Source organism: Gymnoscopelus microlampas (genome assembly GCF_963454915.1).
Source record: "Gymnoscopelus microlampas genome assembly, chromosome: 9".
Classification (NCBI taxonomy): domain Eukaryota; kingdom Metazoa; phylum Chordata; class Actinopteri; order Myctophiformes; family Myctophidae; genus Gymnoscopelus; species Gymnoscopelus microlampas.
In genome coordinates this window covers 36,903,020-36,929,167 of record NC_139946.1, presented here as the reverse complement: position 1 = coordinate 36,929,167, position 26,148 = coordinate 36,903,020, and the positions used below count along the sequence as shown (strand labels likewise).

The window sequence follows — 26,148 nt, the reverse complement described above, 5'->3', positions numbered from 1 at the left end:
CCCAAAATGATATGTATTTGGCCGTGGACCCCCATCTCAAAATATTTTGTTCCAGGGACCCCCAGAAGCACAGATCGGAGTTAAAGAATATTTGCTTTAGCATATATATTCAAAGATTTTCACAAATGTTCTTTTTTTTCAAAAATAGCCAAAGAAATCTAAAATGACACAGATGCGTTCCCGGTTTTAAAGGGTGAATTCATTTTTAATTTGCCATCAAGTGAATGCCGCATTTACTAACCATTCCTCGTCATTACCAACTTCCTTGTTTATTGTGACTGGCGCTGGCAGACTGGCTTGTTCCTGCAGCCAAATACACATCCTCAAGTCTCTAAAAAGTCCTGTTGACCTCCCCTCCCCCCATCTCATTCCATGGATGTTATATACATATTTTTTTTCCTTTTTCCATTTTGGTGTTCAAAATTTGTGGCTAAGGGACCCGACATGCTCCACCTGGGATTAGAGGCAGGAACTGCTGCGTCTGCTACAGTCCCCCCAGTTCCCTAAACTGCAAACCATATGGACTCCCCCTCTCTCTCTTGTCTGTGTTGAGGGAGGCTGAGGAGGACGTCTGGCGGAGGATGCTGGTGTGCGTGTGTGTGTGTGTGTGTGTGGGGGGGGGGGGGAGCAGAGTGGAGGGGAGGGAAGGGGAGGGGACGGCGAGTCTCGGGGAGGCCCACAGAGCTCTGTTTGTTCTAGGTTAATGGGTCAACCTGAAGGGGGGACGGTGGAAGCAAGTTGGAGTCTTGTTTGTTTGGAGAAATCGGCGATCATGATAAAGAAAAGAAACGCTATTGTTTTCAAAGGGGCAAACACAGTGGCACTGTTTCAAGAAGCAAGAAGCGGTAATCGGAGAAAGATGCACTGTGATCCTATAGCAGTGGTTCTGAAAATGTTTCATGTCAAGGACCCCTGAATTGTGTTCTATTTGAAAAGATTTTGTGCCGGGGATCCCCATAAGAGAAGATTTGTGAACATGTGCAAGATTCGTCACCATTTTTGGAAAAGAGCAGATCTACAATCTCCCATCGTGATGTATCATGCTGCATTGTAAACTTGTAGATTGGCTATTTTCAAATAGCTGAAAAATAAAATAGGGCTTAGGTGTTTAAACTGTTTCTCATTTTGTTGGGGACCCCTTGAAACCCCCTCAAGGACCCCTGGGGGTCAGAGTTAGAATACGCTGCTGTGATTAAATGGCATACCTCTCTCTGCATTATACTGGACTGAACTATTCTCATTTATGAAGCAGCAATGAACATGCAGTCTATATATAGTGGCTTGGCTGTATCATAATTGTTTGTTATTAGGATTTCATGTCAGTGGGATGGTTGTTGATAGGAGGAGGCCCTAGTTGATGATTGTGCTATTTTGGCTGCAGGCCAAAGACAATAAAGGCTACAGTCAGGTTGTTTTGCATAAAGTCCTGTCCTGGGATGGTGATGTACTGCAGTGGTTCTCAAAGGGTTCCAGGGTATCCCTAGCCAAATGAGTGGTTTACTGATTTTGATGCTATATTAACCCTATTTCATAATTTGACTATTCAAAAATAGCTATTCTACAAGCTCACGGCGTGTGAGATTTGACATGTTGTGAGCTTGTAGATTGGTTTCTGTTCTCTTAGTACTGTCGGTTATTGATCAGTCATAACCAGCAGTGGTGTAAAGTAACTAAGTACATTTACTCAAGTACTGTACTTAAGTACACTTTTGAGATATTTTTACATTACTGGAGTATTTCCAATTCTCAGTACTTTTACTTCTACTCCCATCTCAGAGGCAAATGTTATACTTTTACCCCATTAATTTTTTTTTTAAATGTACTAGTTACTTTGTAAATTTGAATTATTATTACAAGACATAAAACCACTTTAGCCCTATTCAAACATTGGCTATTTGGAAATAGACAATTTACAAGCTCACGTGTGAGCTTGTAGATCTGCAATTTTCAAAAATAGTTTAATACATTTTATACTTAATGATACCTTGTGACATAATGAGTACTTTTACTTTTGGCACTCTAGTATATTTTGACGTAAAAACTTTTGTACTTTTACTCAAAAGGCCTACAGAGAATTTTCTACATTGCAGTATTGATACTTTTACTAAAGACATGTGAGTACTTTTTCCACCACTGACCAGTAGTAAGCATTGATGACCTCAATCTAAAGCCACATTCGATTCATGCAGCGTGATGTCACAAGTCAAGTAATTGGTGAAATCTTACACCAGCTAGTAGGAGTCGTTGGGTGAATACATACAGCTCTCCCCTTGCATCAGTGCAAGTCAAGGCACATTACAGAAAGCACCGCCTGGAGGTAAAGCTGCGCAGGGTTGGATCAGACTGTTAAGCCTATGTCTGTTCTGTTGGAGAGAGACCACTCTGTCTCAAGCATCACGCGTTCTCTGAATCTTTAGATGCCGCTTGTTGTTTTTTCCCCTTCTATATCAAAGTAACTGGTCTGTTAGCAATAACATTCACTGGTTTTCCATGCAGCTGTTGAGCGCCTCCAGTGTGGATAGCTCGAGAGAGAAAAGAGCCTGATCACCGTGCGCCGCAAACCGCAAAGGAGCTGCTGAGTGGTAGAAAGTTGTGAAGAGTGGGAGAGATCTCTCCTCTGGACTGCATACATACAATGAGGAGATTCTGAAGGTCCTCTTTCCAGTTCACGTTTCCTCTGGCTGTAAAACCAAGGGTTTAGAGCCCATGAACCTCTTGTATCCTCTTGTGTGGATTTCTGTTTTCACCTAGAACTCTGCTGCCTGGACAAATGCATACAAATGCATTTAGGAGCCCAAAGGACAAGGAGTGGACACGTTTCTCCTGCGGCAGCAACGTAAGTTCACATCGATCTGCTGGTTTAAATGACGTTGTGCATCATCTGTGTGCGTTTGGGCTGATTCATTTGAGTGTTTCCAAAACATAGCCAGCTTAAAATAGCCTATTGTAGCCTGTATTGCTAGTGAGCGCTGGCACGTTTTTTTGTAGAGTGGTATTGCAAAGACAGTTTTTTATTCATTTATTCATATCTTTGGTTATATTATTAGATTTTGATAGTGAGTTCATAAGGTGCGCAGAAGCCACGGCCGGGTCGTGGCTTTGACCTCCTCGCCTTATGGAACCAGCGCGCACTCACTTGCCTATAATTCAACACTAACCTAACCTACGGGACCTTTATGCGGCACTAAGAATATCCTCTGAATAGCATTTGGAGGTCTGCTGCTCAATTCTCCCATCTTTAATGTCTCTCCTCTCTCGTCCACAAAGCAACGAAAATATGCTGTAGTAGGAATACCAAAACGCTCGCCCCAAAACACGAGGGAAATCCGGCGACCTCGGAACGGTCGCCACGCTACCTGGTATTCCTACACGTAACCTCAGTAAACTATGCCTAAAACATAACCTTATTCCTAAACATAACTTCAGTAAACTATGCCTAAAACATAACCTTATTCCTAAACGTAACCTCAGTATAACTATACTATCCCTAAACTTATTTCTAACCTTACCCTCAAACAAATACAAGAACCGCTAGGGGTGAGCGCTCCGCGAAAGAAATGGGGTGAGCGTGTTTTGGGGCGAGTCTTTGGGTTACCGGCTGTAGTAGTAGGACGGAGTCCAAACGAAAAAGAAAGTCGTGGATGATCCTATGATTTATTTTTGTTGTTGTTTAATGATTGAGAATCTATGCCACATGTTTTATTCTGCATGCCGCCTATTGTTAAAAGTTTAAGTAGCATAATAAGTGTATCACCATCCACAGTTCAATGAATTAGCTTAGCTCACTCACTCACATATTTCAGACTTGACTTGATTGAAGGAAAGAACTGACTGTCGCGCACGTAAACATTCCTCATGGTAGTGTGTGCATTATTGACAACAACAAGCATGCGTTTTTTGCTGTCCTGTTACATTTGCCTGGGACTGCCTAGCTTTGGAAAAGTGCATGCTTTGAACAGCTATTTAATTTAACAGGGGAAATGGTGCTATCAGAAGTGGAGCCAAGTTTTCTGTAATCCTTTATGGGATCCCTCCTCCAGATATGATCTAAAAGAGCTGTGCTCAACAGTCTGTGTTGCTTTTTGTTTATAGTGATTGTTCTATGGAAAATAAAGTAGCCAAGAAGTGGAATCCTCAGGGATCTCTAGCTAGTGTGTGCTTTGTGTCCTTGAGAGCAAAAATAAGACCCTTTTTTACAGGGAACTGGGCCGACTGCGAACAAGTGTGAGCTCCTATGAATTCACTGAGAGAGTTAGTGTGTATGCATCACTGGTTAAGTGACATGCCCCTTGAGTGGCTCCTGAGCGCTAGACAATCACCCACTGTTACAGGCATTGCTGCTCCATTGCTGGCACTGGATTGGACTGCGGCTGCACAGACATACACTTGACTGAGAGCTGCTGCCTCCTCGGCACTGCCAACACTGGCTAGTTGCTCTTGGAGGACATGCTGCAAGAAGGTTGTGCAGGATGTTGGAGGCTAGTTTAGTGTTGCTTTGAGCAAGCATGTGTAGGAATGGATGAAGGTGGTGGGATGCAGGTCAAATAAAGCCGGCATTAGGGGTGAGGTGTAACGGGAGGTTAGCAGCATGAATGTGAGGCTGGACAAATGTCAGCAAGTATTGACATTGACCAAAATCCCTGAGGTATGTTTCCAACACTTTGTTGAATTCACGTCACAAATTATTCAGGATGTCCCCGATGCAAAAGGGGGTCCTAGCGTCTGGTACTACATACTGTAGGTATACCTAATGCAGTGGCGCCTGATTGCATTTGCATATTGTCTCATGCATGCAACATCAGCCAAATGGACCTGTGCATTGCTGTGCTGTGCACTTGACTTGTAATTGCAATTCACAGATATGATCATGTACCATTACAAAATGTAACACAGTAGCAGATTTTGATGATGAAAATAATATGACTTTGAGACTTGTCATGTCTCAAATAATGTGGAGACAGTGTGGCTCAGCCTCAACCTGTGCACATTATGACATACACCTAATTCTGACACCCTGTGTTGCATCCTAGCGTGAGCTGTTGCATATCAAGCCCTTTACTTTCTCTACTGTACTCTCCTGTAAGCCCAAGGGATCTGCATATCAAGCCCTTTCCTTGCTCTACTGTGCTCTCGACTGTAATCCAACGTGAGTGAAAGCCAGAGTGATCCCTAGAAAACAAAAACAAGTATAATATAGTCATCATCACTCAGCCACATTATTTATCAGGGGGAACACCACACACTGTAAGGTACGATAGATGCACAATATGTACAATAAGTCAAATGCATATGTTACACGGCAAGCTTTTCTCACAACATGAACACGTACTGTAAATAGACTGTAAGTTCCATGGCATCACAAAGAACAAAATTGTCCGAGTAAGATGTCACCACACAATTTGGCAGGTCATTCTACGTACAGTGTATCATTTTCCATCTCGGCTTCTTTGTTTGTTTCAACATACATCACTGAAGATGTAAGTCTCTTAAGAATACACACACAAATTCATCATTTGATATATTGGATCCCAATGAATTCAAATGTTAATACAAATGTCATATCATGTGTCATTACCTATGCACTTAACAGTGCAGAGTTAATGACACATTAACACCAGTGGTTGGACTGTCAGTTCATCCTCTATAGAGAGATAGAGTTCAGTATACTCTCCTATTTTCTTCATATTTGGAGTATTCTCACCTGTTATCAGAGTAAGATCAGAGTACACTCATCTCCCCTCACCAGTATGCTCACCTTCCCAACTACCACAACACCAGTGGTTGGGGTTGTGGACGGTCTATATGTGTGTGTGTGTGTGTTTAGCATCTGCAGGTTCCCCCATGACAGGAAAAGGGCAAACCAATAAAGGCCAGTGGAAGTTTACTCACAGCCCTTTGTCTGCTCGCTGTCTTGTGGACTGAGTCAATCTTTACTCTGGTCTGCATTGACCTCTTGACTCCTGTGACCAATCTGAGTGTTTTGGGAGCAAAAAGGCCAGAGGACCTGACAGACAAGTGGCAGACTTGGCCCTGTGGCCTGTGCTGTGTTGCAAATGAAGTATCTTCTTCATTCTTCCCCTTGCACTGCAATTCTGACTGTTTAGTTTAGTTTAGTTTAACATAAAATAAAATAACCCGCACACTTTTTACACTTTCACAATAGGGACAACTTTATTTAAGTTTGCTATACTAGGTACGCTCCTTTTTTTCCTATAATCTATAAGGTCACAATGCGACACAGTATAACCTTGTAAATAAGCTATTTTTGCAAAATTTTCACACCAGAATAAAGTCACTAGAGTTCAAGTGGTTAATTAGGCCAAACTTGTTGTGTGGTTCCAGCCATAGGGCTATTAACCATTATTTACACAAAGGAAGAAGAAAATGTCCGCCGTGCGATTTTGGTCAGTGAGTGCGGTGGGGAGTAAGTGCTGCAAAACCTGGAAAGTGTTAACCTGCTAATTATTGCTAATGGCAATTTTGGACGTGTGAAGAGGATGAATCAACTCAATGCTTTCATAATGAAGTCATAATTAACCAGATACAGGTGCTGAGGCTTAAACGTTGCCAATAGGAACAGACATTGGCCCACGATCAATGACTCATTCATGTTCAAGAATGTTATGGTTAGAGATAGAGGAGGTGAGCATGCAGGAACACAGAGCCTGATTTGCAAGGAACTCAGGCACTTTCATTCAGAGAATTGTCTCCTAGATTTTCTGCCTAATAGAGCACCTTGACTTCAATACCTCTGTGAACATACTTAGTTGTGCACCAATGTCGCTGCACCAAAAATAACACATCTAAAAGCTCAAAACATGTCATCTGCTACATGCACGTAACTAAGTATAAATCAGCCGTAATAGTACTGGGTGAGCGAATCACTTTTTATTTTATTTATTTATTTTTAGATTTTTACATGTCTGGTTTTGAGTTTGATTGTATATCATTGCTTGGTGTTTAGCAGAGTGCTCACTCAAATCCGGAGTGTGAATTACATCCTGAGTATAAGAATGGACCAGTTACTGCCTTTTTCATGGGTCATAATAGCAAGAGTGCTGTCAGAGTGCTGTTTTGACTTGGGCTGGTCCGAACCACAGAGCTGCCAAGGTGTCAAGAAGCTGTAAGTCTGTCAAAGCCTCCTCATAAAACCCAAGTGTGTGAAAAATGATATTGTTAAGGCTGCACATAGACACATGCTGTAAAGGTACTTTATATTACAGTAGTGTACAACTGTGATAATAATGTCCCAAATACATTTCCATGAAAGGTAAAGCTCAGTCAGAGTGACCCCTCATCTTTTGGTTTGATACTCCGACAATGCGTTGTCTGCCACATGTCAAGTAAAACTTTGAGCCAAGCATATTTCACCTATGAGGGGTATTTTGTCACAACCTTTGCTGTAATTGATTCTTCAGAAGAGACTTTCATTAGAATCTCTAGTAATACATTGGGCCAGGCAGGCGGGTGAACCACGTTGTCACGATCATGTCACTATGACTCAGCCATAACCATATAAGGAGTTCCCAATGCAGCTACATCCAAATATGGAGTTGGTGTTGTCTAACCTCAACATGTCGTCATGGTATCAGGCGCAAACAAATCAGTCACCTCCATTTATGGGCACAAAAGGAGGGATGCCTATATATGGGCATATACTGATGACAGCAGAGATCTCCATCTATGGGCATTAAGGGGACATGGCTGACAGATAAAAAAGATCTCCATATACTGTTTGAGCATATTGGTCGGATTGGCGACTCTAGATGTGAAAGCCCGAACCTCTAGTAAGGTAAAACTACTCTGGAACGGTGCAAGTCAGGAACGATGCAAGTTGGAAATTCATGCCCCATCCAGTTTTGCAATACCCTTGTACGCATTGCCAGAGTAACCATTGTACCCTGTCTGTCTGTGTCCCTTTTATGCCCAATGTATGCAACTAGAAGTTCGGGCCGCTATGCGGCCCGAACGTCTAGCGTGACGCGTCGTTCACTTTGCAGTGCGCCATATCTGGCGTTGTATCTCCAGCCGTTGTGGCTTTGGTGAAGTTGTCGTCATTGTGGTGGAGAGAGTTCTTGTGGTGGAGAGAGTTCCTTGTATAGATTATTACTATTTATCACTATGGAAGCCGTCGAACTGGTGCGATCTGACGGCATCCTAGAATTTATAGGTAGGATGTGATGTCATGTGATGTCATGCTGTCGTGAGATTACGTCACACTGGCGTTGTCATCGTGATGTCAGATTACGTCACACCGTCACACTGGCGTCGCATACGGACAACCGACATGGCGCAGGATTCAAATTGTATATATAGATAGACTAGAAGTTCGTGCAGTGCCACCTTACAGGCACCTCACAGTGTGAGAGAGAGTTTTGTGCTCTCCTAAATCCATGGCAGGCTTTGAAAGTACCCACTTCAGAAGAACTGGTGCGATCTGACGGCATCCTAGAATTTATAGGTAGGATGTGATGTCATGCTGTCGTGAGATTACGTCACACTGGCGTTGTGTCCATATTCGGGACGACCGTCTCATCGTGATGTCAGATTACGTCACACTGGCGTGATGTGAGATTACGTCACACTGGCTACATACAACGTTACAGACAACCGACATGGCGCAGGATTCAAATTGTATATATATACTAGAAGTTCGGGCCGCTATGCGGCCCGAACGTCTAGCGTGACACGTCGTTCACTTTGCAGTGCCACCTTACAGGCACCTAAAGAGGTGACGTGCATCACCTCTGCAAGGACCCAAACCCACTTTGTGATTACTCACACCTGGCATGGCAGACCTGTGAGCATATTTATAGGTAGGATGTGATGTCATGCTGTCGTGAGATTACGTCACACTGGCGTTGTGTCCATATTCGGGACGACCGTCTCATCGTGATGTCAGATTACGTCACACTGGCGTGATGTCAGATTACGTCACACTGGCTAATACGTCACACTGGCGTGATGTCAGATTACGTCACACTGGCGTCGCATACGGACAACCGACATGGCGCAGGATTCAAATTGTATATAAGATACCGTGTCAGGCATGCCCATATATAGAGTCTAGTCTATGACATCATATTGATGACATCAGTATACTCCATATATGAGGAGTTGTGTATTTCTTTATGGATTTCTTTAGATCCACTGATCTGACCGACTTCCCTCTTGGGGCGCATCACACCCTCAGGGCCTCGCCAATACACACTCCGCCCATATATGATGAGCGTATCGGTCGGGTTGGCGGTTCTGGACAACCACCTGTCCGACCGACTTGAGGCCGTGCTCGGCACTCCTAGGTCGTCGCCGGCGTGCACGGGCGAGTTTGAAATCGATTGGTTGGACGGTTCTTGAGAACTACAGATGAACGCACAGGCGGACGGACAGAGATTTCGTTCATTTATAGTAGAATGCCCTTTTAAAGTCAAAGTGTTATGGAAAAACATAATGAAATGCCAATATTATTAGCATTTCTTTTTTCAAGTAATGGGGATACATTATAGGAGCTGTTTCATTGACCTTCGCTTTTGTTAATACCACGTTAAGTAACATTTCAGAGTTATTCTTGTTTAACAGCTTCACATGGTTTGTTGCCACTAATGGATTTGGTACGTGTCTTGCCAAATTAGCCATTTAAACAATATACAAAGAACGTTAACGCTTGCAAAATCACACCCTGACAGTTGACAATGATAAACTTGAGAAAATGGTTTCCCTTTCCTTATGAAAATTGTAAACAATACTTAAGTGTACCTTTGGCTTTTGGTTGCCAAGTGAAATTATCTAAGTGAAATTTGCCTCTCAGCCTTTTCCTCATTTGAATGAACCATTGTTGAAGATCCAACTCGTTTTTAGGGGAGGAAAGTTAAATTTCCTCAGTGGTGGATTAATGCTTTGCAGCAGGGAGTTTTAAGTAGTGATTATTTATAGTCTTGACATGGCACCCACTCCTCACATAGTGGTATTTCCCTTAGTCAACAGAGCAGTGTTTGGGGAGCTTTGTTTTGCCTTCACCAGTCATTCCCATAAACCACTATCCTTATCCACTGGGAGTGTCCTGTCATTGAGAAAGGGATTTGCCTCAGGATTTTATAAAGAAATGAAGACCCACATGCAGTACAGGGACAAGGACAGTTTGGGGGCTTGTCCTTTCAATGTCGTCAACATCACTTTAGCTCATGCTAATTGTCCTGTCCACTCTCATCCAAAGCATTCTGTTTACTTAACCACTTAAACCCTATTATACTTTGTTGACCGGGGTTCACCAGGGGTCTGTCTCGCCCCCCTCCCCCCTTTCCCTCAACAGTGTAGTAGTAGACTCTAGTAGATCAGCTATTTTCACCAAAGAGATTTTGTGACTCTCTACTAAGTAGAGAGTCACAAAATCTCTTTGGTGAAAATAGCTGATCTTCAACCTCTCAACAGCATTTTGAGCTTGTAGATCTGCTATTTCTGCAGCATGTTCACTCAGTACGACATGCCCAGAATAGCAACACTTAAGAAGTAATTTGTTCAAAAATGATCATAAAGACAATGTGGGGAACACAGTAACCTCAGGCTCCAGAGGTTCAAGGGCACTATCCTCTTTGAATAGAGTTAACAATTACAAGATGCTACAAAGGTCATCGTCCAGCAGTGGGAGTGAAACCTGACAATTGTTGACGTATTGGAAGATTTGCCTTACAACACTTCTTCTGACGTCATTGTTAACTGTGGGTCTGCATGGTGACAGGGACCAGGGTCTATGAGATGCCTTAAATAGCCCTGAGCAGAGAGGCAGACTGACTGACTGACAGACATACAGACAGACAGACAGACAGATAGACAAGACTGTCCGAATCAGCATCAGATGGCCTTGCTTCTCCAAATGGGGATGTTACGTGTTATATTTAGTTCATGACTTATTCTTTTTTTTGCCTACCTTTAAACTCTGCCAAGTTTTAAGCTGAACCAGCTACTCTGTTGCTTTATAGGCCTAAATGTCAGTTTCCCCCTCCCTCAACAGATGAATGATTGAATTCATACACTCCCCGCCCCCTCTTTCTCTTATTCCTTTTCCCTGTTGTGAAGTGGGGGGGGCGTGGGGGGGAGGGGGGTCTGTGTTCCCGGCCGTGGAATGTCACACTGCTTTCTCGATGGGTAACAGGTGACAGGGCTCGTGTTGTTTCTCCTTATAGTCTCTCTCTCTCTCCCCGCCGCCCCCCCCTTCCTCTCTCTCTACCCATCTCTGTCTGTCTGTCTGTCTGTCTTTTTCCAAGCTGGATGGCCTAGTGCTCTGGGAAAACAAACATAACTGCCTGCCTGTGTCGCTTGCTTAAATAGCTAAATAGCTTGCTTAAAATAAAAAATGTTTGTCGGCATCATCCATTCTGTATGACCAGCACACTGGCTCTCAAAGTCAGAGACATTTAGTATAATGTCAGCTGGTTGATTGATAGTTCTCTTAGGTAAGCTTATGTCATTAGTTACTATGTATCCTTAGGTCTTTTGAACTGCCGCCATACTCTTTTTTTAGTTGTAACAATCTTCATTCCAGTTGCCAGAAGCCTCCGGTTCAAGTTATGGCAGCTGCTGTTACTGTGTACATGTACTGTGTGACAGCTATCACATTATCTCATTTTGATTGGTTTGAACGTATGGGTAGCTCTACTGTTCCAGTACATAAATGTTAGATAAAAGTGTAATGCAGAGCTCAACAGCAGGCTACCCAGATTGGTCACAATGTGATTGAAACTAATCAGTTAATAACTGTTGCACCCCAACAGTTAATTTAACTAATCGTTGTAAGCGTGTAGATGTGCTACTTCAACTAATTTAGCATGACACTGTTTTGCGATGAAGTATATAATAGGGCTGAAGTGGCTAATCGATTTGTTGACAAAAATGCTCTTCTCGATTACTTGAAAAAAACAAAGTAACTCAAAATAAAATGAAATAATCGATAATTGCAGCTCTAATTGAAACAAAATCATTGTCATTATATATCACAGCTGTTGCAGAGTTAGGTAGTCTGCTAAAACAAGTACATGATCATTTGCAGCAGAGTTCTGGGTCATGGTTCTATGGGTCGGGACCCCAAGTGAAGGTGAAGCTCTGGTCGCACATTGACGACTGAAAAAGACTTGAGTTCCCATTAAGTCTGTTTTATTTAGTGTATTTAAAAGCTTACCCTGTAAATGCTTTTTCTTTGTTTTTGTTTTCTGGCAACAGATATAGGCTATATGCTTTCATTTACAAATGTTTCCAAGAAAGAAAGTTCCCCCATAAAATAGAGCCCTCCTACATAAAAGTTTGAGAACCCCTGATTTGCAGTATAGAATATTTATGTGCAAGTCTGCATGGAAATATAATTAAAAGCAGAAGAAAAATCTTCTAATTATGTCCCAGGGGTATACTGTATACGTAGATATATGGCAGGACAAGACCGGTGTCTTGCATTTGTATTCACACTAGAAGTTCGGGCCGCTACGCGGCCCGAACGTCTAGCGTGACGCGTCGTTCACTTTGCAGTGCCACCTTACAGGCACCTCACAGTGTGAGAGAGAGTTTTGCTCTCCTAAATCCACGGCAGGCTTTGAAAGTACCCACTTCAGAAAGAGGTGACGTGCATCACCTCTCCAATGACCAAAACCACTATGGAAGCCGTCGAACTGGTGCGATCTGACGGCATCCTAGAATTTATAGGTAGGATGTGATGTCATGTGATGTCATGCTGTCGTGAGATTACGTCACACTGGCGTTGTCATCGTGATGTCAGATTACGTCACACCGTCACACTGGCGTCGCATACGGACAACCGACATGGCGCAGGATTCAAATTAAAACCCACTATGGAAGCCGTCGAACTGGTGCGATCTGACGGCATCCTAGAATTTATAGGTAGGATGTGATGTCATGTGATGTCATGCTGTCGTGAGATTACGTCACACTGGCGTTGTCATCGTGATGTCAGATTACGTCACACCGTCACACTGGCGTCGCATACGGACAACCGACATGGCGCAGGATTCAAATTAAAACCCACTATGGAAGCCGTCGAACTGGTGCGATCTGACGGCATCCTAGAATTTATAGGTAGGATGTGATGTCATGTGATGTCATGCTGTCGTGAGATTACGTCACACTGGCGTTGTCATCGTGATGTCAGATTACGTCACACCGTCACACTGGCGTCGCATACGGACAACCGACATGGCGCAGGATTCAAATTGTATATATATAGATGCATATGGACATATATAGTAACTGAAATGTTCAAGCAAGCAATCACTGAAATGTAAAACAATTGAAATGGTGACGTCATTACAATTACAGTAGAGTCGACAGATTCAGGTGTGTTGTGTTGTTCCAGGGAAACAAAAACAAAAAGGTGTTTACATGATAATCATCATAAGTAGACTGTATACATTGATCAAAGCATCAATGTCTTTCATTCCAAGTGTGTAGAACTTGCATGTTGTTGTCAGGCAGAAACCTTGTATCCCCATACTTTAACTTTTGATGTATTTTTACCATACAATGGTGTCACACAAAAGTAGCAAACATAGCCGATTTACAAGCCCACAACGCGTTGCAACATGTTGTTAGTTTGTAGATCTGCTATTTGTGCTACAGTATGTTTTGATGTTTGTTTTTTTGTGAAAGTGAAATTGGTTAAGTGTGTCTGTGGGTTTTGTAAACATTGAACCAATGACTTCACTGGATCCATTGGAACATTGTTCTTTTCTCCATTTCCTGAAATTCTAACCGTTTTGGACGTAGGTGTGTAACAGTGTTGATTTTGACCGTAAATTTTGATTTGAATAACATTTTCATTTAGTTTTAGTCATATTTTAGTCATCTGAACAGTTTTAGTGTTAGTCTAGTTTTAGTCGACCAAATATCATAAGATTTGAGTCGACTAAAACTACAGTTGATTTTGTCGACCGAAGATGTATTTTGCCGGTGCCTTGATGGCGTCGTAGTGTCTGATTTCACACTTGGTTGCATGCTGAAAATAGCCGATCTACAAGAGAGAGAGCAACACAACATAAAATGACTTCTACTGGATCTCTTCTCCACTAGTGCCTCCCTAACATTTTAGTCTAGTTTTTATTTGTTGACGAAATTGTCAGTATATTATTTAGTCTTAGTTTCAGTGATCATAGCATAGTTTTTATTTCGTTTTTATTTAGTTTTTGTCAGTGAAAAAAGGTAGTCGACGAACATTTTTCGTCATAGTTTTAGTTGACGCAATCAACACTGGAACACTGTTCTTTTCTCCATTTCCTGAAATTCTAACCGTTTTGGACGTACAAGGTGTGTAACACAGCTCAAAGCTCCTGTGTGACAGCCATCCACTTATTTTTTTTCGTTCTCCTCTAGGGAGCTGTCTCCCTGTGATTGTAACACTGTCTGCAGTCTTTGTGTTGTCCATGGTGGGCAGTGCCACCTAGAGGCGGGGTCAGTGGGGGTCAAATACCTTTGGTGCTGAAGTTTCAGGTGTCCTTCCTTTCCCACACATCTAACCTTCTAAAACAGTGGTTTTCAACCTTTTTTCGCGTCAAGGACCCCCAAATTGACACATATTAGCCCACGGACCCCCCATTTGAAAAGATATGCCAGGGACTCAACCATTTTGATTTCTTGGGGGTCCCAATCTACACTGTATCATCAGCATTAGTGTTCATTTAACTCTGAGAGTGTACAAATGGAACCAAATGGACCCGTTTGTACACTCTCAGACACTCTCCGAGTTTATTTGTCTGTCAGAGTTACAGACACATAAGGATCAATTTGGTTCCTAACTATGAATTTGGCTGGGGACCCCCTGGAACCCCCTCAAGGACCACTGGTGGTCCCCGAACCACTGGTTGAGAACCACTGTTCTAAAATATGAAATGTGCTATTTAGATTTAAAAAAAATACTTGAATTAAAAAAGTAAAGGCCATGATATACTGTTAGGCCAGTGATAATGTCTTCGAGGTTCAAGGTATCTTGTGTACAGGTAGGTAAGGGTAAAACTGTTTGTCTTCCTTCATACAATGTAGCATGGCATGGGTAATAATAATGATAATAATAATAATAATAATAATAAGTGAAGAAAGAGAAATAAAGAAAACGTACGTATAAGCTTGGCATATTATATACACCATCACTATTTATCAGTAGCTAGCTGCCACAGTACCTTTATGTATATAATGTATAAACAACTTCACAGTTCCCTTCAGAGTTTCCGGGTGAATACTGTATATAACAATATTTATCAATGGCAATATTTCTTTAACTTGTCTTAAAACCTAGCGTGTCTAATTGTATCTTTATTTACGAGTACATCTGCCAAAGTGTACTGTAAAATGTTACTGCCTCTTTCCTCCCTTCAAACACGTTTAAGTATTACAATACGCTAGTAATACTGATCATATGGCGTTTTATGATGGTGTGTTTTTACAGTGAATGTAATAGGCAAGTTAAATTACTGTAATTTTGTCACATTTCAGAGACAACCCAACGCAGTAAAATCCAGTGTTAATATAACTCTGAATGTGTAAAAACGGACCCGTGTCCCTAAAGGCCAAATGCGATAGTTGATTTCTAGCCTTCCTTGTTAATGTGACCCCAAGGAAAGCTAATAATAGTAAACTTTGTTTGTATAGCACTTTTGAAAACGGAGTTACAAAGCACTTCTTCACACAGCATCAAAGTTAAAAACAAAAGAAAAAAGATAAGAACACAAAAACAGACTGTAGTCAGGTAGTAAACGCAAGTCTATAAAAGTGTGTTTTAAGTGATTTAAAAGAGAACACTGAATTTGCTAGCCTCTGCTCATATAGGGTCAAAAGGTCTGTGATGTAGGAAAGGGCTAGACTGAGCTATGTCTTAAAAGCAATGAATAGATAAAATGAATAAGTACGTAACCAAAGAAGGTGGGCTAAAATTTGTGTAATGAGCTCTGCTCTTCTGGTTTTTGTTAGCCCATTAAGACCGGGAAGCATCTGTGTCATTTTTTAATTTCTTTGGCTATTCAAAAAATAGCGGTTATCTGGGAATATCGCTTAAAAAATATTAATAATGTATTCAAAGATTTGCACAAATTTTCAATATTTTTCAAAAATAGCAGATCTGCAAGCTCATAGTGTGGCACTCGGTGCCGCGCTATGTGCTTGTATATCTGCTATTTTTGAAAAGCCCAAAGAAATCTAAAATGACACAGATGCGATTCCGGATTGAATGGGTTAACAGCCTGGCTGCTGCGTTCTGAACTAATTGAAGATGGCATAGTTTTTTCTTTTAGAGGCCATTAGGGAGTTGCAGTAATCCAGATGGGAGAAGATAACTCTTTACTGTTCTATTTCAGATAATCCAAAAGTGTTTAAGATTTAACACTCTAAATCATTGGTTTAGGTACATTTATTGACTGAAACTAAACAGTTTTCAACCTTTTTTGGATAAATTGTGATTTTTACCACTTATACTTCATTGACTGGGTCCCCTGTGGGTCCCCCAGGGCTCTATACTTGATCTGCTCCGTTTGTCCCTCAGTCTACACCAAATCTCTTTAGCGAAAAATAGACTGATCTATAAGCTCACAATGCATTGCGCTGGGACTTATTGTAATTTTTGAGCTTGCAGATCTGCTATTGTCACTGTATGTTTGACCCAGAATAGGGATTCTATGGATTAATGTGGTTAAGGTGCTGCAGGAACACACACGCACGCACACACATGCGCACGCACACACACACACACACACACACTCTCATACAGGTACATATACACAAACCTTACACATCAATTGACTCAACTAAACCTCAGTGGCGTTCTCCTCCTAACTTTTACATGTTGTCGCTGTCAGGCGGAAACCTCGTATGTCAGCTGTTAGTACTTTTTAGGAAATGGAAAGAATTACCTGTTTTCGAATGGATCCATTGTAGTTATATTATTCTGTCACAATACATTTGTTAATATCTTTCATTGGTTTTATATATAAAACCACAGACAGACTTAATCACTGTTACTTTCACTTAAATCACTTAAAGCTCACAAAGCGCAACATGTTGTGAGCTTGTAGAGCTTCTATTTTTGCAATTTTTGTGTGACAAATAAAAAATAAAAGTATAAATTATGGAGAGACAAGCAACAATTTGCTGGAGCTATGTGCCGCATTCAGTTATTATGTGACAGCCACTTCTGCTTTGTGGTTTTATTGTCTTGGGACAATAAAAACATGACACAAAAATGTGCCGTTTGTCAATTTTCAATGCAGGGCGTATTTTCAAACATAAAAATGTCAGACGCAGATGCCTCACTGAACATAGACAAATGTCCAGACAGGATTACATTTTTGAAGGCCTCTCAGTTTGCCATGTTCCATTGCTGTAAACAGGGGACATTTGAACCGAAACATTCCCCCATCATAATATTGATGGGAAATATGACAGGCTAATATTTATGAGTGCAGTGACATGTAATATGTGATACATTATGGAAAAATGTGCGTTTGATGTTCTGAGTTGTGTATTTGTGATATACAATTCATATTGTTCCTTCCTCTTTTTCTTTTACACTCATCTGAATACCATTCAATACATTACAGCAGAGATGATAAATTCTTTATAATTTAATTCCATGTGCAGTAGCCCTCGAAATTCCCCCTGCCATTGTGAATGCAACATGAAGGATGCAAGAACACTGCTAGAAAGTATTAATAAAAAAAGAACTACCCTTGTGGGTCAAATTTGACAATCTCAGAGTTAAATTATTACTCCTGATTTTACTGTGTAATGAAATCTTCCAAAAGGTAGGGGCTTAGGGCAGATGCACATGAGCTTGGTCACTATCACTAACAGCAGGCACAGCTGGATCACTAGCTGCTACCAGTCCTTCTACCCAGGGCATAGCCAGGGAGTAGGGACATTAGAAGGCACGTTCAGGTGAAGCAGGGAGGCAGTCGCCTGTCCTATCTATAGAGCTTGTTGTAAAAAAACAGAATTGCAAAGTAAGCCGGCATATAATGTTGCTAGCATGCATTGACCTTAAGCATCTCACTGTTATTGTTTTTATCTGACTATGGACTATGCACAATTTTGGCAAATATGCATGTTACGAGAGAGGGCAGGGGCTATGAGGCTATATTATGTGAATAAATGATCACCCAGGCAAGTGGTATTCCCTCATCTTTAAATTTGCCAGCTGATTGGACTGGTATTCACTGTTATATGCTAAAGGCTTTAGTACAACGTCTATGGCTCTGAAATACATAGTGCTTCTAAACATCAATATTAATTTGGGAGTAAATGTACAGTACAGAACAGTTGGTTGGCTTATGTCACTACATCATTTGTTTAGCCCGGTGGTTCTCACAATTTTTTATTTTTTTCATGGACCCCCATAACTCTCAGAGTTACAGACCTGTAAGGGTGCATTTGGAACCCCCTCACTGGTTTAGCCTATGGTTACATACCTTTGGTAGTAGACTTGAGAGTGACAAGAAACTCCACAGCTGTCAGTGACTGAGCCACATGCAACCTGCAGCAACACTGATGGTCAAGTCAGCAGGATACTGTCAGTTTACTGCAATTTACTACTGCCAATTTACTACAGTATTATTTGGCTATGGTTGAGGTAAATCTGTTTTATTCTAAGCAGTGGTGTTGGAGGGAGCATAACGTGTAATTTATTATTAACATTTGGGAAATAGTCCATGATGTTTGAAATAAAGCAACTTGATGAAAAATGCAAGTGACTGGCCAAGCTACTGTCCCTAACAGTTTACTACTTGCCCCAGGCAATCATTATTAGAGAATCAAGGCTGACAATAGAACATAGAACAGCTGTGCATTGAATTAGTTTAGTTTTGTGTGTGTGTGTGTGTGTGTGTGTGTGTGTGTGTGTGTGTGTGTGTGTGTGTGTGTGTGTGTGTGTGTGTGTGTGTGTGTGTGTGTGTGTGTGTGTGCGTGCGTGCGTGCGTGCGTGCGTGCGTGCGTGTGCGTGCGTGTGTGTCACTCTGTCCACAAATGTTTTCACCAGAGGGTGATGAAAACGTTGTGACCTTGTAGATAGGCTTTTTTCTCAATATTTGAAATGTTTGGACATTTAAAAAAGCTGCCTATATTTCCATGGTCAAAATATTGAAAGATTATTAATTGATTATTTTATTAAATGATCGATTATTGATAAATATATTTTTAATAATCGATTAGTTAATTTACCCCATTTAGACCTGAGGCCGTTTTCTGGAAAACATGAATTTATTATTAAAATAATAAAAATAAAATGTCATGTTACTATATACATAGCAACATCTAAAAGGACACAGATGCTTTCCCGGATTGAAGGGTATAAGAACATATAGGCTTTCCAGGTCTAAATGGGTGAACTCAAGGACCTCAATGGAAACAAGACCGCAAGGACTTTTTTGGACGGACCTTTTAGTCAAAATGTTATTAACTGTACTTGTGCTGTTTTTACATTATTGCCTAATAAAATATTCAATATTCAACTGTTGACCACCATCTCCAACATGCCAAACAAAGTGCCCAGTTGAAATCAACTCAAAACCCTGTTCCACAGCATCATCTTGTGGGACAGTCTACCCCAGGGATTCTCAACCTTTTTAATTTCATTGACCCCCAATGTGATATGCATTAACTCTCAGACCTCCATTTGATATGATTTTTATCTCTGGGAAACTACACTGTGAAATTCTCAGTGTAGATTGAGTGTACGGGTCCATTTGGTGTACGGCATGGTTCTATTCGGTTCCATTTGTACACTCTCGGAGACCAATAAGTGACCATTGCATCCTATCTATCATTTAGTTAGAACCCCCTCAAGGACCCCTAGGGGAAAATGCTGTGGTCACAATCCCTGATCAGAATTTGGTCAGAATTTATTGAGAGGATAGCCCCTTGAGATGCAGCATCTCATTTTGGAGGGGGTCCTATGCACATAAGTAAATCTCCATATATGGACATATCAGCATGCCCATACATGGGCATATACTGATGAAACCAGGAATTTCCATATATGGACATAAAAGGTGCAAGGACAGACAGATGCAGAGATCTACATATATGGGCATAAAAAGGACATGGACTGACAGAGAGATCTCCATACATGGGTATCAGTCTGATCGGTGGTGCAACGTACGGTACTGTAGGTGTGAGGGCCCCGTAATTGCCCAGCACTAGTGTGAAGGTTGGGTCATAATGTATCATGCTCTGTAAAACAAAATTCCATGAAAATGTCTGTTTGACTAAACAAGCCTGGACTCTACTATATAATGCAGCTTCACCACTGAACACAGCATTGTGATTTGTGTGGCTTCATTGACAAACTGCTCAGACAGTAACTTAACTAAAGATTAGACAGGGAGGCCACGCTGTTATTAGACTCTGTGTTTTCTTTCTTTCTGAACAGTTTAAAGTAAAGTAAAGCACTGTAACACTGTGTTGTGTGTGTGTGTATGTGTCATTCTAGGTGGAACTTCCTCCTGCTCCTGTCAGCATGCTCTGCAGTGCTATCTGCAGAAGAAGACTACCTAACACAAGGTAAGCAACATATAGACCTCATAGATAGTGACATCTACTGTATCTATACATTCACAAAACCTGTGTGTGTGTGTGTGTGTGTGTGTGTGTGTGTGTGTGTGTGTGTGTGTGTGTGTGTGTGTGTGTGTGTGTGTGTGTGTGTGTGTGTGTGTGTGTGTGTGTGTGTGTGTGCGTGCGTGCGTGCGTGCGTGCGTGCGTGCGTGCGTGCGTGCGTGCGTGCGTGCGTGCGTGCGTGCGTGCGTGCGTGCGTGCGTGCGTGCGTGTCTTTCCCAATCATAACCTGATCACCATCTGATCTAGGACCACAATGGAACGAGGCCCCTGGACCTTTTTTTGTATTATCCTTTTAGCCCAAATGTCTGACAGTGCGCTGTCTACATTTCTGTTTAATAAAGTATTCAATCGATCAATCAAACCAATTGACTGCAAATTTGGTACGTGTGTCCTCCATGTCCTGGGGGTGTGCAGTGCCAAGTGGGAATTTGTCGGGAGGGGGGTGGTTTGGTGTGAAGGCATCGGCTTCCCTTCTCGATTAGTCAAAAAAGTAATCGATAGAATAATCACTAAGAAAAGAATCAATAGTTGGAGGCTTGCAGCCCTACAAACTCCTACAACGACCAGTGCCCTCCATATCCACATATGGGGTCTGAGGTCATAGCGAACCACATCGCTATGACCTCAGAGATCCACAGGGAAGCTATTAGACCCCATCTTGTTTCTGTTAGTAAAACCCTCCGTCTCTATTGTCCTTGTCTGTGGTTAAGCAAAGTTCTATTGCTGACCTTTGCCCTCCAGTCCTATTAGTGATGGATCACATTTTTTTTTATTGCTTTAGGTGTCAATGGACAGACAAGTTGTGATTAATTACTGCTATCTCACATTGTGAAGTGACAGCATTAACACTCAGCAGTCGTTTCAGAATGATTGAATTTTAGTGTGCCTTACTAGAATGAGAACAGCTGGATGAAATTACAGAAATGTCATATTTCTATCATTATTCCCATGTTGATGTCCATGCTCTTGTAGATCAGCTATTTTAGCTATTTTAGAAACATCTTGAAAGTATCAAATCATGAATCATTATCATTAGTAGCGGGCATTGTCATCATAATTTCCTTTTGCATATTTAAGTCATTTGTCATATCTGCTCCATTACATTTTTGTTTACAAAGCCTAAAAGGCAAACAGAAATGTAATTTTTCATTTAGTTCCATTTATGGAGAGCACTGTCTGACTGTCCTTTTTATGACCGGCGATTCTTGACAACTGGATCTTCATATATGCCTATTGCCTACAGTATATATCTCTGCTGTCCGGCTGCAATCAGCTAACTCCGAAATGTTCATTTTTCAGGAGTTAGGAGGTTTTGTTCATCATTGATAAAAACAGCTCCAAGCTCACAATGAGGTTGGAGGTCAAAAGGGGGTGGAGCCTGAAGTCAGCAAAACCAGCTAACTCCGGTGGAGTTAGCTGGTTTAGCAGAAAGTTTGAGGATCCAATGGAGTTGGCTGGTTTTGTCAGAAGCGCTTTTTAATGCTTTTCATTGGTTCAATATTTGTTTTACCAAGACACAGGGTGTTCAATGGCCCTGATTTATGGAAAGAAATGCAAAAGCGTCAAAATGGAGTTAGCTGGTTTCTGCCGGACAGCAACGATATGGGCATATCGGTCGATCTGCCGCTCCGACCGACTTTGAACTGGTCACTGCACTCCCTCGGGTCCTCGGTGATGTGCGCACCGAGTTTGAAGCCGCTCGGTCAGACAGTTCTCGAGATACGTCAGGGACAGAATACACAGATATGCAGAGATTTCGCGCGTTTATAGTAGGATGACCATTAATTGTCAACTAAAAAGTCATGATGGTGACAGTCCTGGTGTTGTGCTAGCTTCTTACACCAGGCAGTGGGACAGGCAGTGTGTCCGTCACAGAGGGACAGCAGCTGCACACATTAGCGTTTCCACTCGTGCTTTCTTTTGAACTCGACATGTCTGCTCTTGCCCCCTAGGTTTCAGAATGCAGGTAGAGACAGTTCAAAATATCCCTTCCCCTCCCTTGCTTCCTCCCCCCCCCCCCCCCACACATTTCTCTTTCACTGCTCTCATCTTTGGTCCATCATGTCAAATCTCTAAACATGTCACGTACATGCGCGCTGTGAAGGACACACTAAGAAGAGCACTCTGGAAAAGGAACGCTAATAATCAGTCAGACAGAGAGGAAGAGGAAATCCCAGGGAAATGCTTAGTGTATTTTGGCAGCTGTGCCTCCTTACTGGTCAGATGTTGGAGAAAAGACGATATCCGCGCAGCGTTCAGCCGTGAGAGCAGCTGGAGGTGAGGACAGAAGTTGGCGATTGGTCAGCGATAGCAGAAATAGGAGTTTTCATCACCGCTGAGTCACGCGTCAATGTTTTTCAGCCTTTGCAAGAGCACTTCTCGAGAGCCCACATACTGTTACTGTATGCCTCAGTATGCAACATCTTTGCAAGAACTTGCCTTAACTCAAGGAAGAGCCTTAATATAAGAAAGTAAAGAAAACTACTCTTCCACACCGTCAACTCCTTGAATCAGCCAATCTTGGCTGAGATGACATATAGTTTTTTTGACAGGCATTTTGCTGGGACACTGCCAGGAAAAACATTTATTGTATGCATGCACATAACGTACTAAGATTACATTTGTGACAAATCTAATTTTCAGAAACAGGTCCACGATACGTGACTTTGAACATTGTCCCAATTGCTTCTGGTTGAGGTGCACTAACGTAAACACCATCAGGGTTGTGTTGCTTTATTAAAGCCTGTGTAATTGTCTTCCTTGCTCATATTTCTCATTGTGGAGCCCACTCCACACAGAATCAATCCATCATAAGCAGGGGGAGGAGGAATGTGAACTGAGAGCTGGAGCAGCTTTTCTTCACATATGAGACAGGTTAATTGGAATCCAGGCTGACGTTACCTCGGGCAAAGAATGTCAAGGACATCAGCGTGCGCTCAGATCCGCTGCAGATAGATAGACAAGACCCTCTGCCTGCCTCAGATGCAGGAGTTGAGTCCTGCAATAGCACTGCCATCCAGACATGTTTCTCATTCCCTCCCCACTGTCTCAATCAATCTCTATGTTTCTCTTTCTCTGTACTCTCTCCCTCCCTCAGTCCTAACAACAGCAACCTTTTGGATGGGTTGAATTCCAACCTTTGAAACTCACCCATACCTTAAACCAAAGCCAAAATGTGTATACCACCCCCTCTCACCAGACAAATACTGTTTCCCATTGTATTTCCTACCAGGTTGCCCTATCCTATTGGTCTGCTATGGTTTTTGTATAGTATATATTTTGGATCTCATGGGTCTCGTGGGCCCTCAGCTGTGCACATTTCTGGATTGGGGATTATGCTTATTATGAGCATTATGTTTGTTCCTAAAGGTTGTTACAGAAGAGATAATCAGCTTCACCACAATATGCACCAAAATAATATTACAACTTGTGTTTTGTAGACACCAGGGCGTAGTGAGGAAAGATTTTAAAGCTACAATCCATAAGTTTTATGTCAGTTGTCTCCCTCTCCTGACAGTGAGAAGTAATTGCAACAATGTCCGAGCTACAGTAAAGATGGCAGCATATGTCCAATCCAGTGCGCTGTCTGCTTCAAATAACTTTATTGACATTAATGTTGTCAAGCAGTTTCAATGGAAAAGTGGGGAGACCACCTCCAACCATTGCAGATGTCCTAGTAGTTATCATGTTTTAGTTATTAAAATAAGTATATTGTAGCTGTACCGTACGTTTTATTTAATTTTTGTGTGCGATTTTGGGACTTCTATACAGTACTTAAAACAGCAAACCCATAAGCTGTTACAATACAGTTCATATACTTCATATTGCATTGCATGAGGTATGAATATACATTATTTATTCATTATGTCAAAATAAAATAAAATAGCATACTGTTGTAAAAACAATGTGACACAAAGTAAAAAAGAAAATACAGCATAGCCTAATGTTCTCCACATGTGTAACATGTGACTGTTTGAATTGAAATACAACAGCATTTGATTGGTATCAATCGTTGTGTTTTTTTGTCAGTGAAAGGTTGGTGCAATTATGAAATGCAATTAGGACCCTGTCTGATGATACAGTATGCTCCTTTATTAAAAAAAAGTAAGTGCTTCCATATGAAAGTACTTGATTTAAAGGTAAACCGACATCCCATCTGGCAGATCATTCCCCCATTTCTTCTGTCAACATTTATACCAAGTTTGCTAAGTTGACTATTTGATTTGGCCCCAACGAGGTGAAATGTCAAAAAGTCACACATGTGCGACTCGTCTGCAACAGCTATGTTACAACTTTGATGTCTGATGTGTTTTTTGTTAAGTTTTTTTCTTCGTTGTCTGCATTCTTGACAATTAGTAACAGTGAATGCACAATGTCCTTTTTTTGGTTAAATTCATAGAAATTTAGGGCAAATAATGATATTGAAACTTTAAGTAAAAGTTGCGTTTATCTCCCTCAGTGGTGGTAAGTAAACTAAGTACATTTACTCAAATACTATGCTTAAGTACAGTTTTGAGCTACATTTACTTTACTTGAGTATTAGATTTCTTTCTTCTATACTATATACTTTTCATGGCAATATTGTACGTTTTACTCCACTACAATTATTTGAAAACTTTAGTTACAAGTTACTTTGTTGATTTATATTACAAAACATACATTAACCAATTAAGCCCTATAGACCCCTTAACAGACGACGTCACACTGGTTGCAAGCATCATACTTGTTGCAAATGAAACCCATTCTGTCAGGTCTCGCTAGGGCGCGCAGCACTAGCCAACACACAAGAGGGGGTTGGGGTGCGCTGAAACCAGTGTACCCCGAAACAACAGGTTGAGAATTGATCGCATGAAACAATCACCTGTGCATTCAGTCTCAATGTTGGTAAACAAATAATTGGTCTATAGGCTAATCAAAAATAGCTGATCTACAAGCTCATAATGTGCCACTTCGTGACGTGTTGTGAGCTTGTACATCTACTATTTTTGGAAAATAATGATGACTTTTACTTTTGGTACTTTAAGTATATTTTGATGCCACTACCTTTGTACAAGCTTTTGACAAATTTTGAAAATAATGAGTACTTTTACTTTTGGTACTTTAACTATATTTGATGCCACTACTCTTGTACAAGCTTTTGACTTGAAACAGAGTCTTTTTGTATTGTGGCAGTGCTACTTTTACGTAAGTAAAAGATCTGTGTACTTCTTCCACCACTGATCTCCAATCTGTAAAGCAGCAACGTTCCAGGAGTATGAATAACAATCGTTTTCAAAGCAACCAGCGTCTCTGGATTAGCAATGAAAATACCTCCATTGCTGCACCTCCTCCTGGGATTTCTCCACCAACACACTCACACGCACATGCACACAGACACACATGCTTTAAGACCCCTCCTGTTTCCTGGATTCCGTAGTGCTACTGACTGTCTGCCAGCACACTCACACACACACACTAACCTCGCATCACCAGTCTTTCCACCTCGGAGGAAAGCCTGGTATTCGTTACTGAAGGCCCATATGATCCGGTCTAGACCACGCCTACTGAAAAAAAAAAAAA

General features: G+C 41.5%; 1 protein-coding gene across 1 annotated transcript in view; it reads left to right on the top strand.

Annotated features, from left to right (window-relative positions):
* The first annotated feature begins 2,296 nt into the window (after nucleotides 1–2,296).
* The window catches only part of col24a1 (collagen type XXIV alpha 1 chain), a 147,252-nt gene continuing 123,400 nt past the window's right edge, over nucleotides 2,297–26,148 (top strand). Inside the window, exons 1-2 of the mRNA XM_084067805.1 lie at nucleotides 2,297–2,836; nucleotides 20,465–20,535. Of these exons, the coding sequence (XP_083923931.1) occupies nucleotides 2,781–2,836; nucleotides 20,465–20,535 (127 nt within the window). The 5' untranslated portion in view covers nucleotides 2,297–2,780. The remainder of the gene's footprint in view (nucleotides 2,837–20,464; nucleotides 20,536–26,148) is intronic.